Genomic DNA, 14,715 nt, shown 5'->3' with positions numbered 1-14,715 from the left:
TTAAAGTCTTAGGTCACATCCTAAGCAAGGACGGCATTCGTCCTGATTCAGACAAGGTTTCCGCTGTCCAGCACTTCCCGCGTCCTGAAAAAGCCAAAGATTTGCGCAGTTTCCTCGGCCTCGCTTCCTATTTTCGCCGATTCATTCGAGACTTCGCCTCAATCGCTTCGCCTTTGCACAAGTTGCTCGGCTCCGGCGTTCCCTTTGTGCGGTCTCCTGAATGTGAATCGGCGTTTGTCCATCTGAAGTGTGCCCTCACGTCCGAACCAGTCCTTTGCCATTTCGATGAAACCGCACCTACACTCCTGCATACGGACGCTAGTGGTCATGGCATTGGTGGTATTCTGCTACAGCGAGACCAGTCTTCACGCGAGAGGGTCGTCTCATACACCAGCCGTGTACTGACACCTGCAGAAAAGAATTATACCATCACCGAGCAGGAATGCCTAGCCGTCGTTTGGTCTGTACAGAAGTTTCGACCTTACCTTCACGGCCGCCACTTTACTGTGGTTACAGACCATCACGCTTTGTGCTGGCTCTCGACACTCAAGAACTTATCTGGCCGCCTTGGTCGCTGGATTCTTCGTTTGCAAGAATATGACTTTAGTATTACGTACAAATCGGGAAAGAAACACCAAGACGCCGACGCGCTTTCGCGCTGCCCGCTTCCTTCGGAACCGTATCACGACACCACCACGACCGCACGCGACGAGTTCTCGGCCGTCCCTTCTTCACACGTTTCATCCTTAGCTACTATGGGCCCAACTTCTTTGAACGAGTGTCGTTCATTGCTACCTCACCAACGCGCTGATCCTTACTGTCGCCGCCTCATGGACCGCCTTGACGGGACTTCGCGGCCCCCTAATGCACGTCTTCGTCGACAGCTGACGCAATTCAAGCTCGACAACTGTGTCCTGTACCGCCATATCTACCATCCTGATGGTCAACGCTGGGTGCCCGTTCTACCTCGCTCTCTTCGAGCTGACGTCCTCAAGGCATACCACGACGACATGACCGCTGGACACTTGGGATTTCAGAAAACGTACGATCACATCAGATGTCGCTACTACTGGCCGGGCTTGTCCACTAGCGTAGCGAAGTACGTTGCTTCGTGCGTCCTTTTTCAGCGTCGAAAGCTTCCCACATCAGCTCAAAGCGGGAAACTACAGCCACTCCCGTGTCCGCTGGAGCCATTTGAGGTAGTTGGCATCGATCTGTACGGTCCACTCCCTATGACTGTCGCCGGTAATCGATGGATCGTTACAGCTGTCGACCATCTGACACGCTACGCCGAAACAGCTTCCGCGGCTTCCGCATCAGCTCCCGAAGTTGCTGATTTTATACTCCGATCCCTAATCCTTCGTCACGGTGCTCCTCGTGTCATCCTGAGCGACCGTGGAAAGGCATTTCTTTCACAACTCGTTGACGAAGTGATCAAGGCATCCGGCACCACCCACAAAACAAGCTCCAGTTACCATCCTCAAACGAACGGGCTGACTGAACGCTTTCATCGTACGCTGTCAGACATGATAGCCATGTATATCCAACCGGATCACAGAAACTGGGACGCAATTTTGCCATTCGCGACTTTCGCGTACAATACCTCCGTACAGCGCACAACAGGTTACTCGCCATTCTACCTCGTCCATGGTCGTTTGCCCTCTTCTTTCCTCGACGTTTCCTTCTTCTCTGCGCCTGTTAAACCATCTGCATCCACCAGTGAAGAATACGTGTCCCGGCTGCTTCATTGCCGCCAGCTGGCTCGCGTCAACACTGAAGCAAGGCAACAGGACCGCAAGCTTGACTATGATGCCTCTCATCGCGCCGTGTCCTTCAGCCCTGGCGATGAAGTGCTGCTTCTTACACCCATTCGCACTCCCGGCTTGTGCGACAAATTTCAACTACGCTTTATTGGCCCCTACACGGTCTTGGAGCAAACGTCTCCCGTCAACTATCGCGTGGCACCCGTTGTTCTCCCAGCGGACCGCCGCTGCCGGGCTGCAGATATAGTCCACGTATCACGCATGAAACCTTTCGCAAGGCGTTCTTCGCTTTAACCCGCGGTCAGGATGACCGCTCTCGCGTGGGGGGGAAAGTTAGTGTGGGCATTCATTGGACACATCTACCCTCCTCGTACATGGTCATCATCATGGGTGTTCGTCGTCTTCATCTGTAGTGGGAACTCGGCTTGATTGTGATCAGTGCCTCGGGTGTGGTCGCTTCACCGTGCTTTCGGGGACTAATAAAGGTCGCGCTAACCGTTGCGTCACAATATGTATAAAAGGGATGAAATGGGTTAAACTAAGAGTCGTAATGATATAGTGGGCATTACAGTTTTTCAAAAATTGATTAGAAATCATACCATTAGTAGAAATTACTATAAACAGCAATTACGTCTCAGAAACAAATCTGTTCGGGCTCCAGCACCTGACGGATCAGACCTCAACCACGCGCGTCTTTCTACGTGGCTTCGGTAGCGTGCGGAACCCAAAGTTCACCTAAGAAATACACTACGACACACGAATGCCTACGGGCGAGTGCCGCTGCCAGGCACCTAACTCAAAGATTGGGGTTGCCTCCAGATTTTTTCATAGATATCATTATTCACCCTGTGAGAAAATGTAGCGATACCGCGATCAATTCTTGTCGTATAAGGTCGACGAGAACTTCATCTTGCTTTTCTTTTTCTTTGCAGTTTTCGAATTTCTCGAGAAAGGGTAAGTACTCCGGTCTCTTTTATAAACCTTCTTCGTTTTCTGACGTTCGTCGCTGTCTGATCGGTAGATGAGCGAGTGCCGAGCTCTGAATGCCAACTCGCAAACTGAATAATAAGCGCAGTTCACATTTGGAACACAAGACATCTACCATGGTGCGCATAGCCTAACTTGCTACCCAAATATTTGAGTTTTTTTTACATAATTATTATGTGATCAGCTGGCTATCATGGCTATGATCACAAGCACACGCTCACACACCGACGAAAAGCTTGCATGCTGCACCCTATAATCCCCTGTTCATGGTAGTTTCTACGCTGTTTTGTGACACCTAAATTCGTATGAGAAAAGTATTCAGAAATGTAATCGCTTTTTTGACAAGCTGGAGAGAGTTTTACTTCATGGATGATTCAGAAAACAATTCAATATTGAATTTATTTCGTGACAATCTTGAATACAATTCAGATAACATTTAATTGTGTTTTCTGATCACATGAAAGTACTATGGATAGCCAGAAATAAAAGTCAACAAGCTTTTGAAATTGCTCTTGATGTGGAACCCATTTATTACGCGTATATGATTCATGTGCGTCTTGTATGTAGCTTCACAGCTGGCCCACATGAAGGATGTGTGTAATACTTGGAATATATATATGTAATACTTGGAATATGTGTGTATACTTGGAATACAACTTGGAAGCATCGGGCCCTTTAAATTTGTTGCCAACAGAAATGATCGGCAATTATAGCCTCACTTTTTAAGAACACTTTTTGGTAAAATCACCCAAGGGAATGTAAGAATATCATTTCCTTAAAGGGATACTGAACAAAAATTTGAAAAAGCTACGAAAACACTTGCATTCGACTCGGACGACACGACTGTTCCTATAAACAGCGTTTATTTCACTTAATTTCGAGCAGTTGGCCTTATTTTTAGTGGATTGTGAGAGCGCGGTGGCTGCACACCACTGCGCTTGTCGACGGCCGTGACGTCAAATGCTCCAGCAAGAGGGGGGCAACCGGCACGCTCTCTCCTGCCCTGCCACTTCCCTTTCTCCACCTCTCCTCTCAAGAACACCTTCCCGACCGTGAGAACACGTTTTGAGAGAGACGCGCGGCAGGGGGTGGCGGCTTGCGATGTCGATTGGTAAGCGATTTTGCAGCGAGCATGGTTGGCGAGTCAGTATCCGCCGAGTTTCGCGTCACTTCCTCTCTAGTTCGCGGCGCGGCCGCTAGACGCGGCAATTTGCGAAAAATGCATTAAATTCATTATTTTCTGCTAGTCTCTGGCTGAAATGAAGGTTGTTTCAACAAAATTTCAGCACCCAATCTTTCAATTGGGCCATTTATCTCGGCGGTGAAAATTTTGTTCAGTATCCCTTTAAAAAAAAGAATAAAATTGTTCGGGTACTCCTTTGTACTGATGAGTGCCTTCGCTGTCGTCTCTTCTGGGACCATGTTATATACCGAACTCGATTCGGTGTACACATGGTCATGTAAGAAACACAAATTGACTGATTGATTGACTCATTGAACCCGCCCTCGTAGAATTGCTGAACTACTGATTCTGTTCTTGATGTACGCACTTGCCGCGACCTTGAGAAGCATATAGACTACGACTACCCGCTGCAGCGAGCATTGCCTCTGTTGTTTGTGCAACGCGTCGCAGGCCGGTGATTGAGATTCCGACGAGTACGCCCCTCTCCGAGACTCAAGCGTGGACGTACTTCAGGGACGTCGTGCTGGGAATGGAGTACCGTAAGCATCGAGCAATCTCTTTTTCGACGTCACGTTCTCCCTTTGTGTACACGTGCTCTCGTGTTCTCCCGTCGCAGCAAGCTCACGAGCTCCAAGTTGAGTCTTTCCTTAATCTAGGAACTCAGTTCTTTTCTTTCGGTTCCCTAGAGGGCTTATACAAGACCGGGAATGCGAGGTTAAGCAGAAGAAAGGACGCAGGAAAGAATGTGCTGCAACCCTATTACTCGGCCAGTCACGAGAAATAAGAGTAAGACCGCGTGGAGTGTTCGGACCAGCACGTGTCTCTTGTCCTGTAGTGGTACAGCGAAATAATCAACTATCCAAAGAAAGTACATACCTTCCGTTCCAACGCGATTAATTTCCTGCGTCACGAGCGTTTGCCTTCAGTTTGGTTGATTGGGCTGACAAACAAATCGAACAAGTATACCACAGTCGAGGTTTATGATTGGATTCGGCCGCTATAAGTTACTGGTTCGTAATATTCAGATTAGCATCAAATAAAACAATAATTTTAAATCAAATAATGGGAATGTAGGCCTTTTGAACGCCAGACATATTTTTAGTTACACTATGTGAGTGAAAAATGAATCACATTTCGTTTCTTGTTTCTATAGTAATTATATTGAAAGGAGAAGTTGCGCCGAAACCGAAATGCCGAGCTAGCTGCTCCTCTCTCTTTTTTTTTTCTGCATACTAGTGCTGCTCATAGCAAACACAGCAATTCGAAAAAGAGCACGCGGATAACAAAAAGTTTCGGCACAACAAAGGTAAATTTATTCACGGCTATGAACGCTCGATGTTTTTCGCCGTCTACCGAATAGATCAGTTGCTTCTTTCGTGGCTATAAAAAAGTTTGAACCGTGGTGCGCAAGTTTCTGCGAACATTCAAAAGCGCTCTGCTGGAAGTGACGAATTTCGTTTCACAAACACTTTTGCCGACTTGCAGTGACAAAAGACCCAACGCTTCGGCACTAGAGAGCCAGAACGAAAAATATGAAAAGTACCGCACCGAACCACAAAGCTTATAAACGGCGCAACGTCCCACATATCAGAAGGGTCACACGTATGGCGCGTATTTGTATGGTGCCGATAAAAAAAAAAAGTACAGAGTTGAATTCTAAAACGATGTTTCTCATAAGCTTCACATATTCCATTCGTCTACAGGGACGGCATATTGCTCTCCCATAGTCGAGTACAAATGGTAGTGTAAATAGTTCACATTTTGTTCTAAACACACAGTTAAATATCGCTAATCATTTATTGTAAACACATCTATGAGGGATAGCTGCGTGCAGTTCTACCATGCTAGAGTATATATTGTGGGATATCTGCCCCACTCAACGAACGGAAGACAGTACATTGCATTGAAAACAAACAGGACATTTATCGGCACCTTGTACACTGTAAGCCCGCTAGCCGAATTATACCGCTGATAGCACGCTATTGTAGCGTGACAAATGCAACACGATTCAGAATAGACGATGTTTGACTAACCCCGCCAGGATAACGATCGACTAAAGTTAGCCCCTAATAATAATAATTATTTAGGGTTAACGTGCCCAAACCACGATTTAGTTATGACGGACGCCGCAGTGGAGGGCTCCGGAAATCGTGACCACCTCGAATTTTTAAGGTGTACCTAAATTTAAGTACACGGGCCTCAAGCGTTTTCGCCTCCATCGAAAATGAGGCCGCCGCGGCAATCCCCTGACCTTCGGGTCAGCAGTCGTGCGCTATAACACTAGACCACCTTGGCGGGCCCATGTCAGAAATGTAAGGTTTGCCTTTCGCGATTCAGGTCTCTCGAACGTAGGCGCATTCGGGTGAGCGGGAATGAGTACGCCGGGTCGTCCCGAGGGACTTCCCCAGCTGATCCGTCGCCCGCGCAATGTGTTCCAAGAACCTAGAGAGAAAATACCATTCCTCGTGGTCCCACATAATCCTCGCCGTCAGGCGGCGCCGTCCCGGAACACTGGCGCCATTTTCCGCACGGCGGTGACTACGCCGACATCGGCATGGCCAGATACCAGCGTGGAAGCCGGTCTACAGGACACACTGCCGTCATGTGGTGAAAAAAAACTTTATCAGGAGATGCGAGCTTTCATACAACATATAACACTCGAATCGTTTATTCCTGTTATAAGCACGGATACCATGAGCAACCTTCTCAAACGATTCACAGAATTCTAGGCTTGTCTGGAATTCTGTATCACGAAGAATACTTCCCGTAAGTTTTCTTTTTTAATACAGGGTCGAAATAATACGGAGTCTGCGAAACTTTTTTTTTCACTGTAGCGTGGCACGCAGGCTGAAATCAACTGGTCAGTTATATGTACCTGTTTATGTAGTCTAGCGCGCTTGTTGAAGAATTTTGCACGTTGCTGGACTGTGACAACAAAGTTGTTTTTATTTATAATTATATATTTTGCTGATGCCTTTCCTGTCGACTTTCGCACCTATCGTGACCACAGCCTCGTTCGCAGTCAATTTTCTGTCGGGAGAAACGTTCAGAGAACAGTTTACGACCTGATATCTGACGATGGCGGTCTTAGAATCTGTCGTTTGCCTTGCCCCTTTGGTATCTACTATTTCGCAAGATCAGTGCGTCCCACCGCAGGCGACATTTATAAAACTTAGAATGGCGCAGGAACCAAATTTGAGTGTGCAGGTATAGCAGCACTCCCATTTCTACAAGGAAAAAGCAATGTTAAAAAAAAAAAAAACATTTGTGCCATTCGTTATATATGGGGCCGAATCTCGTAAACGTTGGGCCTTTGGTCGGCTTTCCAACGCTCAATCCTCTTGCGTACACGCAATTGGCCAGCTGTTTGATGACATTAGCGGGCTTCTGATCAAGTGCGTGAGCCGAAGACCGAGCGTTGCGAAACCGAACAATAGCAGAACGTGTACCGTATTTTTAGTTTCTTTTGCCCCTAGTATTTTTTTTTATTCAAGTTTAACGTGTGCCCGCCACGGCGGTTTAGCGGTTCTGCGCTCGACTACTGACCGAGACTACTGGTCCAGGGATCGAACCCTGGCCGCGGTGGCTGCATTTCGATGGATGAAAAACGCTAGAGACCCGTGTAAAATTTCCGGAGCCCTCCCCTACGGTGTCCCTCGTAATCATATAGCGGTTTTGGGAAGTAAACCCCAACAGTCATTATTAGATTAACGGGCGTTTCGCCGTGAAAATTAGCTTCAAGCTTACTCATCTTCACTCATGAGCGCTCCACACTGAAGCTTTGTTCTGTCACGCGAAGTCCCGCCAGGTCATTACCCGAGCTCTAGCAAACAAGCGGTGTCATAGCCTGTCATTTTCGGCGGCTTATCGCTAAGCACGCCAGCCACCTCCGTAGAACATACAGTCGATTGACTTCCGCGGCCACTTTCCGCCTTCAGCAAAGCATGCACAGCAGCCCCTTAAAGAAACTGGGCAGGATGCCTAATCTTATTTCGCAGCTCCGATTGTAAGGTATGGGATAATTCTTCCAAAAAGTTATGCGCAACAAGGCGTAACTCTCAAAGCTCTCAACCTTTTTTTTTTTTTTTCATCCTTGGCAGCGGGGAGAAGTTAGCTTCCTTTGCTTGTTCGCTGCAGACTTCAACGAACGTTTGTTTTGATCAATGACAGAGCGCGTAACGAAGCATGCCATACGCGCATGCGTTCCTCGCAAGCCGTGAGAGACTTGCGGAGCGTTCAGATTTCGGTAAGCTTGCTAGGCCACACGCATGCATTTTCCGTCAATCAATAAGAACTCGCGCACGTTCTGAAACGCGAAAATTCAGAACGCGAGTTCGCGTGCGTGGGTGTCTCTGCAGCAGCAAGCGTTGCGTGCGCACTTCGGTGTGTAGTTTCGTTCTGGAGAGGCACCGAGGAGGAAGAATTCACAACAGAACTAGTCTGTATTGCTCTCTTTTCTGTTGGAAAAGCCAACGGCCTCCTCGTCGCCCTCACCGATCACTCCTGTCTCGCGCACCTGTGTTGTCGCCCACCCCGTATATCGGCACAACGTGGCATTGTCGTAGCGTGAAATTTCGCCTCAAGGTATGAAAGCCGATCCTGTCTCTTCACGAGAGCAATGCCGAACGACGTTCGTGCACGCCCACAGCCTCTGTGGCTCTCGAATTCTTGAAAATACCTTCTGGAGTCTCTTTTTTTCAGAACTCGGTTAGTGCCATCCAACCTCATGAATGAAAAAAAAAAAAAAACTATACTTGGATATTCAAAGACACGCTTTTTTGCGTAAGTGCACATTGCTAATAATCATCGCTTCTAGCGATAACTTCTTCATTACGGCGATCGGTAACATGTGTGGTCATCATCATCATCAGTCTGGCCACGGGCAATGGCCACTCCCACGTTTCGTGAATTGACCAGGTCGTTCTTGCTGCGCTCATCTCTGCGAACTTCTCAATATCATCTGCCCACCTCACTTTCTGCCTCTCCCTGGCGCGCTTGCCTTCTCTTGGAATCCAGTCCGTTGCTGTTAATGACCAGCGGTTACCTTGCATTCAAGCTACATGCCCTGCCCATGTCCATTCCTTTTTCTTAATTTCGACTAAGATGTCCTCAACACCCGTTTGTTCCTTAACCCACTTCACTCACTTCTTGTCCCTCAAGGTTTCACCTATGATTTCTTGTCCATGACTGGCTGCGTTGTCTTCAATTTGTGTCCAACCATTTTCGTAAGCCTGCAGGTTTCTTACAAAAAGGTTCCAGGGCATGAAGACACGCGTGGTACGGCGATCGAAAAACTGTCCAAGAAAGGAGACGCCCTTGTCCATGAGAACACTATTGTGTGTACCGTGAAGCAACGGTTCAAATATCTATGTGTAGTTTACGCTGCGTTGTCATTACTGAAGTAGACGAAAGGTTAAAAACGTTGGCTAACAATCTTTGTAAACTTACGCTGGCTTCAAAGAAATGTAGGGTCAGCATCACCCTATGAATATAAACAAACTAGTTTTAATAGCGCTTTGTTCGCTTTTGTGTGTTTCAGTTCACCACCAAAAGATTATCCACCGTGACATCAAACCATCGAACCTGCTGCTGGATGACAAAGGAAGAGTACAGGTAACTGTAATGTTTATAGAAAAAAAATAGGACGCTCAAGTTATATATATCGAGGTATATAACGTATACAAATTGTGTTCTTCGCTTAAAATCAAATAACGAACGAATACTCCTCAACAGATGTACTTTAAATAGTATTTTTCTCCTCCTCAAGGTGAACTGCTGATTAAAAGTACAGGAGAGAAAGTACAGTAACACTCGACGTACGTAGCAAACATAGGTGTGTCCCTTGTGTCACATCTCGCAGCGATTAAAAAGAAACTTTATTACGTAAGACGAATCAGTATACTTGTTGCGTGAGAGGTTATGCAAGAAACATGTTGTGTCGTCATAAGAAGAATACATGAACGTGAAACATCACAACCACTGCATGCTTTACAGTAACGCAACAGACTCTTAATCAGAAACTGGGTATCATGGGAAACCTATGACTGCATGATTGCTTTCAATGTTAGTCATTCAGTTGTACGGCGAACTCATGCATGCGCCAAACGGATATAGCTTACAGCGGTGGATTGTCGTGGCTGCTATTCGCAGATTGCCGACTTCGGCGTCTGCAACCAGTTCGAAGGCGTGGACGCCCTGCTGTCTGGTACAGCAGGCACGCCGGCCTTCGTTGCACCGGAAGCCCTCAGCGGTAAGCCAGTCATTCTGTCACTATAAAAAACTGTTTTCGTATTCACCAACACGCTTTAAGCTAAACATATTCGTAGGAAAATAATTCAGCTACTCTGGATGCTGAATATATAACAGAAGCCGGCCAAGCAGTGGCAAAAGCACTTACAATATATAGAGAAAATAAACATTTATTGTGAGCAAGCGGCCTGTGTGCCCAAGGTGGGCAGCCTCCTTATTCTAGGTAGCCGAGGGCCTGCGCCATGTCTTGTGCCCGCTGAACTAGGATGCGCTGATTCTTTAGGTCCGGGTCTGATAACTCGGCTACCCACTGCTCTTCGGTTAGCGTAGCGGTGCTAGCGTTTTGTATGCGTCCCCATTACCTATGGCAGGGAGTGTCCGGGGCATAACAGTACTTGTAGATGTAAGAGCTCTCAGTCGGTGAGATGCGGTTAACTAGTATACCGTGAACGTATGCGCTCGTTCGCAATTTCCTGAGGGTTACTGCTTCTTCCCTAGTTAGGCTAGGGTGGGGTAACGGATAGGTTCTTCTGCCTAATCGGTAGTGCTGCCAGATGTCGCTGTAGTTTTTGGGTACATCCTCCTTCCTCCTTAGTGCGTCCTGTGGGAAGGCCCGGTGAACATGAGCTCGGGCGGAGGCGTCGTCCGTCTCATTTCCCATCATGTACTCGTGATCTGGAGTCCAAACGATGTACGTTTCTGGAAGGTTCTTCTTTGCTGTATCTGCGAGAACTTCTAAGGCTTGCCTGGAAATTCTTCTTTTCTGAAAATTTTGACAAGCTGCTTGAGGACTTGGTTGGTATTATTGCTTCCTCATCATAAGATGGCCAGGGCTATGACTGTTTCTTCTGCCGTATCGTTTTCTGCGGTTAGAACACTAGCTGCCGTTCTCTCTTTGCCTCGGCTGTCGACTACGCTAACAGCACGGGCTGGGATTCCTGAATATTTCGCTGCGTCGGTGTATCTTTTCTTTGTATTACGGCAGTAGTCTTGTCGCACATTCTCTCTTCTGGATTTTGTTTTTGCTGCATGGTGGGTAGGATGTATATTTCGTGGGATGCGAACTGATAGCCTAATTTTCGAAGTGTCGCCCAGTAAGTCTAAGACGTTCCAATTGGTTTAATTTGTGTGCTTCCACGAGCTCCTCCCAGGTGTTGCTGAGACCTGAGTGTATACTATGGTAGCCGCTGTGAGGAAGCACGTTCAGAGATCTCACGGCAGTCCTGATGGCCTTTCGGATTAGGGTATTCAGTTTTTCAATTTCTGCATTCTTGAGGTCTAAGTAAGGGGTCCCATAATTAATTCTACTGACGATGAGCGCTTACATTATTTTTTAGAGTATCTTGTTCTTTCAAGTCATGCCTTTTTTTGATACCCATCGTACCAAGTGCGCGATTTAAGTGACGTGTTCCTAAAGTTTTGGTAAGGTGGCTGCGCCCGACCCGTCCTTCTGGATGTGTAGACCAAGGACACTGAGCGAGTCTACTGTAGAAATTTGTGCTCCATTCAGCCAAAGCTTCGGTTCTACGATTTCATCTGTCGGGGGCCGTCCCCTTGCTCTAGCTTTTAGCATAAGAAGCTCCGATGTTTTTGGGGCGCATTTCGAGCCCACAAGCATTAGGTTCTTTTCTGTGCGGTCTTCCGCCTCTCTAAGTGCATCCTGTTGCCTTCCTGGGAAAAAAGAAAAGTATCGTGAACTGGGCCTTTCGAGTATTTGACTAAACCTTTCTTATAAGACATTACTAGAAGAAAATCACGCACTCTGCTTACGGGTGCTGCTAGTACGCATGCACAGGAAAGTTTGCAGCGATCGATAAATAGTACTGTGACGCCTACAATATATTTATGTCCCTAGACTTACTCCCTGGGGATACGAAGGACTTCGTTGCTTTCGAAAGTGATTATTTCTAAGGAGACATTGCGTTAAAATTGGCAACAATTTGAAACACTGTTGTGTGTGCCCAGATGCGCACGCAAAATTATTTTCCAGTTTGCGCCACCACGCCAAGCAGCCCCAGCCTGCTGTCCTCATTACCTCCGTGTGTGTATAAAAACGCGATTTTTTAAGTTATAGTGGTAAAGAGTGATATATACCGGTCGTCTAAAGTACGAAGTTAAAGGTGGGAATTCTAGACACAGCTGTTGTAGGCTTTTTATACGTTCTGAGCGGTCACCACGCAAGACCTTCTCTTAGTGATTATAGTGAAAACTTATATGGACTAGAGCATGTCAAACAAAGGAGAACAATACCAGTAAGTATATTCAGGGTGGTCGCTGTACGAGACAAGTAGACCAAAGGAGCAAAGTACCAATAATAACGGCTTGTCTGACTCTTCGATCAAAGGAAATCCACTTAAGTGGATCACAAACCTTAGAAACGACTGTTCTAAATCACTCGGCCTCCTCCAAATATGGATTTTTCCGTCTCCTGTCCCCGTATGCGACCTCGCCTATATGATACGCTCATCGGAAAAAAACTTGAATATCCCTCAGTAATTTGAAACCCTCAGCAGAATTACCATATTACCTCGATTAAAAAAGCAGAAGGTTCATGTGGTCCGGGTTGGTGTAGCACACTTGTCAAATACTTGTAACATATTGGCAGAACACTGTAAGCGTTGCCATTACTGCCCAAACCATGAACAGACCAGATTTCTGGCACGTTCCGGGGGTAAAGAGAGAGAAAGAGATCATCCAAGCGTTTTACATTTCGTGGGCCGAGCGCACGTGCATTATTTACCCGCGAATGGCATTTACAGATAAAGAGACTGCATTTGAAATGCGTTAGCGGCTTCCTAAAGTCACAATAATGGTATCATTTTTTTCATATATATAACCAGCTGTGTTTCTTCAAATAAAACTTAGTTGAAAGTTCGCGGCTGCGTGTTGTATGCGTCCTGTATCTTGTCGTCGTGTTTCTGTCGCATAAAACAAGGAAGAATCTCGCTGCACTTTCTCGCTTTAAACTGTGACTGGCATGTTGGTTCCGGATGACTGCCAGTTGGGTGTGTTGGTATAGGTTCATGATGAAACAAGCGCGATATGTACGAAGACTCAGAAAGGACACAGGACGGAGCGCTCTAGCCACTGACAATGGTTCCATTACTTCATCGCGAAACATCAGTAACACTACGTCGCAAGTGTTCACAATAACTCTGGGTTTTCAGGTTGAGTGTATTACTGCAGTCTGCATAAGATTGCGTCTAGCGTTTGTGTAAGTTACACTGACGCAATTTATAAGTGTTTAGTGTATAAGCTCCTCTAGAGCTTGGGTATACTGGTTCAATCAACTTTTGTTTTAGGGGCGAAGCTCCTTAAAGCGGCACTCGTTCGTCCCTCGTAGTCGTAGTACGTAACCAGTCGTAACGCTAGTACCAGATCTTGACCTCCAAGGTGGTGCCGGTGGGAGATTTTTCCTGTGCGTTGTTGAACAATAAAAAATTCGCAGCGTGCGCGTTAACTAAAAGCCGAATTCTTCTCTCTCTCATTCCCCATTAGCAGCCATTGGCATGTTCCAGTAGGAAACGTTAGTAGAAGTAGAAGTGTAAGTGTTAGCTAAAAGCCGACTTCTTCTGTCTCTCATTCCCATTAGCAGCCATTGTTTACCTCCAAGGTAGTGCCTGGTGAGATTTCTCCTGTGCGTGATTAAACAATAAAAATTTTGTCAAAACGTCGTTGATTGATGAAATAAACCAACGAAAGACGCCAGATGTTTTCTAATTAAAAGCAAAACGAAAAGACGCCAGCTGCTTAACGAAAGACGCCAGTTGTTTTCTAAAGCAATGGTTTTCTAAACAATGAAAATTCACAGCGTACATGTAAAATTAAAGTGAGCTGCAAGTCGTCATAACTCTCATCGAACCTTTAGTATAAACGCGCCCGATCTCACGTCGGTGATGATCTGCTGGGCAGAATTCACGGAAGATTCACGGTTTACCGATGAACCTTCGCAGCTTCGCCCACTCATCATCATTCACTCCGTGGATATGCTGTGATTTTTTAGTGGGTCATAAATTTTCCCTTCCACCCATTTTCAATTCTCACCGTTCGTTTAACAACCTGGGTCTATAACGCCACACGGTACTTCGAAAGCTTTCAAAAAACCATTCTTACTTACTGTTATGGAATTACGGAACGCGCTACCCGTGAATGTAGTAAAGGAATGTGATTAAGATAAATTTAAATACGTACTGTCTTATCTACCAACACTGGGTTTTTAAGGCGAAAGCCTTCGACCCCTTTGTTTGAAGGTCGCAATGTGAGGTACAGGAAATATTACGCGACTGCGCAAGCAGCGTGTCCACTTCGTCTTTTCCGCATTCGCGGGAGTACAAATATTAAAAAAAACACAAATGTCGCGTTCCCACGCGAGCTGCCCTTCACTTTATCTCTGCGGCATTCGCATGACCAAGAAAGTCACAGTTTCACCGCAAGGGTGAAGCAATTAATGCTATAGCAGCAAATTGTAGTGTTATACAAAGTGAGGCTGGTAGCTAACTGTTTTATATCCGATCTCGCGTAACTACAAAGCGC

The 14,715-nt window shown here is 46.4% G+C and overlaps 1 protein-coding gene across 1 annotated transcript in view; it reads left to right on the top strand.

The window, feature by feature from the left end:
- LOC119390259 (calcium/calmodulin-dependent protein kinase kinase 2) overlaps positions 1-14,715 on the top strand; it is a 45,076-nt gene that overhangs the window by 13,726 nt on the left and 16,635 nt on the right. The window contains exons 7-10 of the mRNA XM_037657835.2: positions 2,696-2,717; positions 4,384-4,472; positions 9,473-9,546; positions 10,084-10,183. Coding sequence (XP_037513763.1) covers positions 2,696-2,717; positions 4,384-4,472; positions 9,473-9,546; positions 10,084-10,183 — 285 coding nt within the window. The remainder of the gene's footprint in view (positions 1-2,695; positions 2,718-4,383; positions 4,473-9,472; positions 9,547-10,083; positions 10,184-14,715) is intronic.

This window comes from Rhipicephalus sanguineus, chromosome 4 (genome assembly GCF_013339695.2).
Source record: "Rhipicephalus sanguineus isolate Rsan-2018 chromosome 4, BIME_Rsan_1.4, whole genome shotgun sequence".
In the NCBI taxonomy this organism is placed as follows: domain Eukaryota; kingdom Metazoa; phylum Arthropoda; class Arachnida; order Ixodida; family Ixodidae; genus Rhipicephalus; species Rhipicephalus sanguineus.
This window is presented reverse-complemented; position numbering and strand designations above follow the sequence as displayed.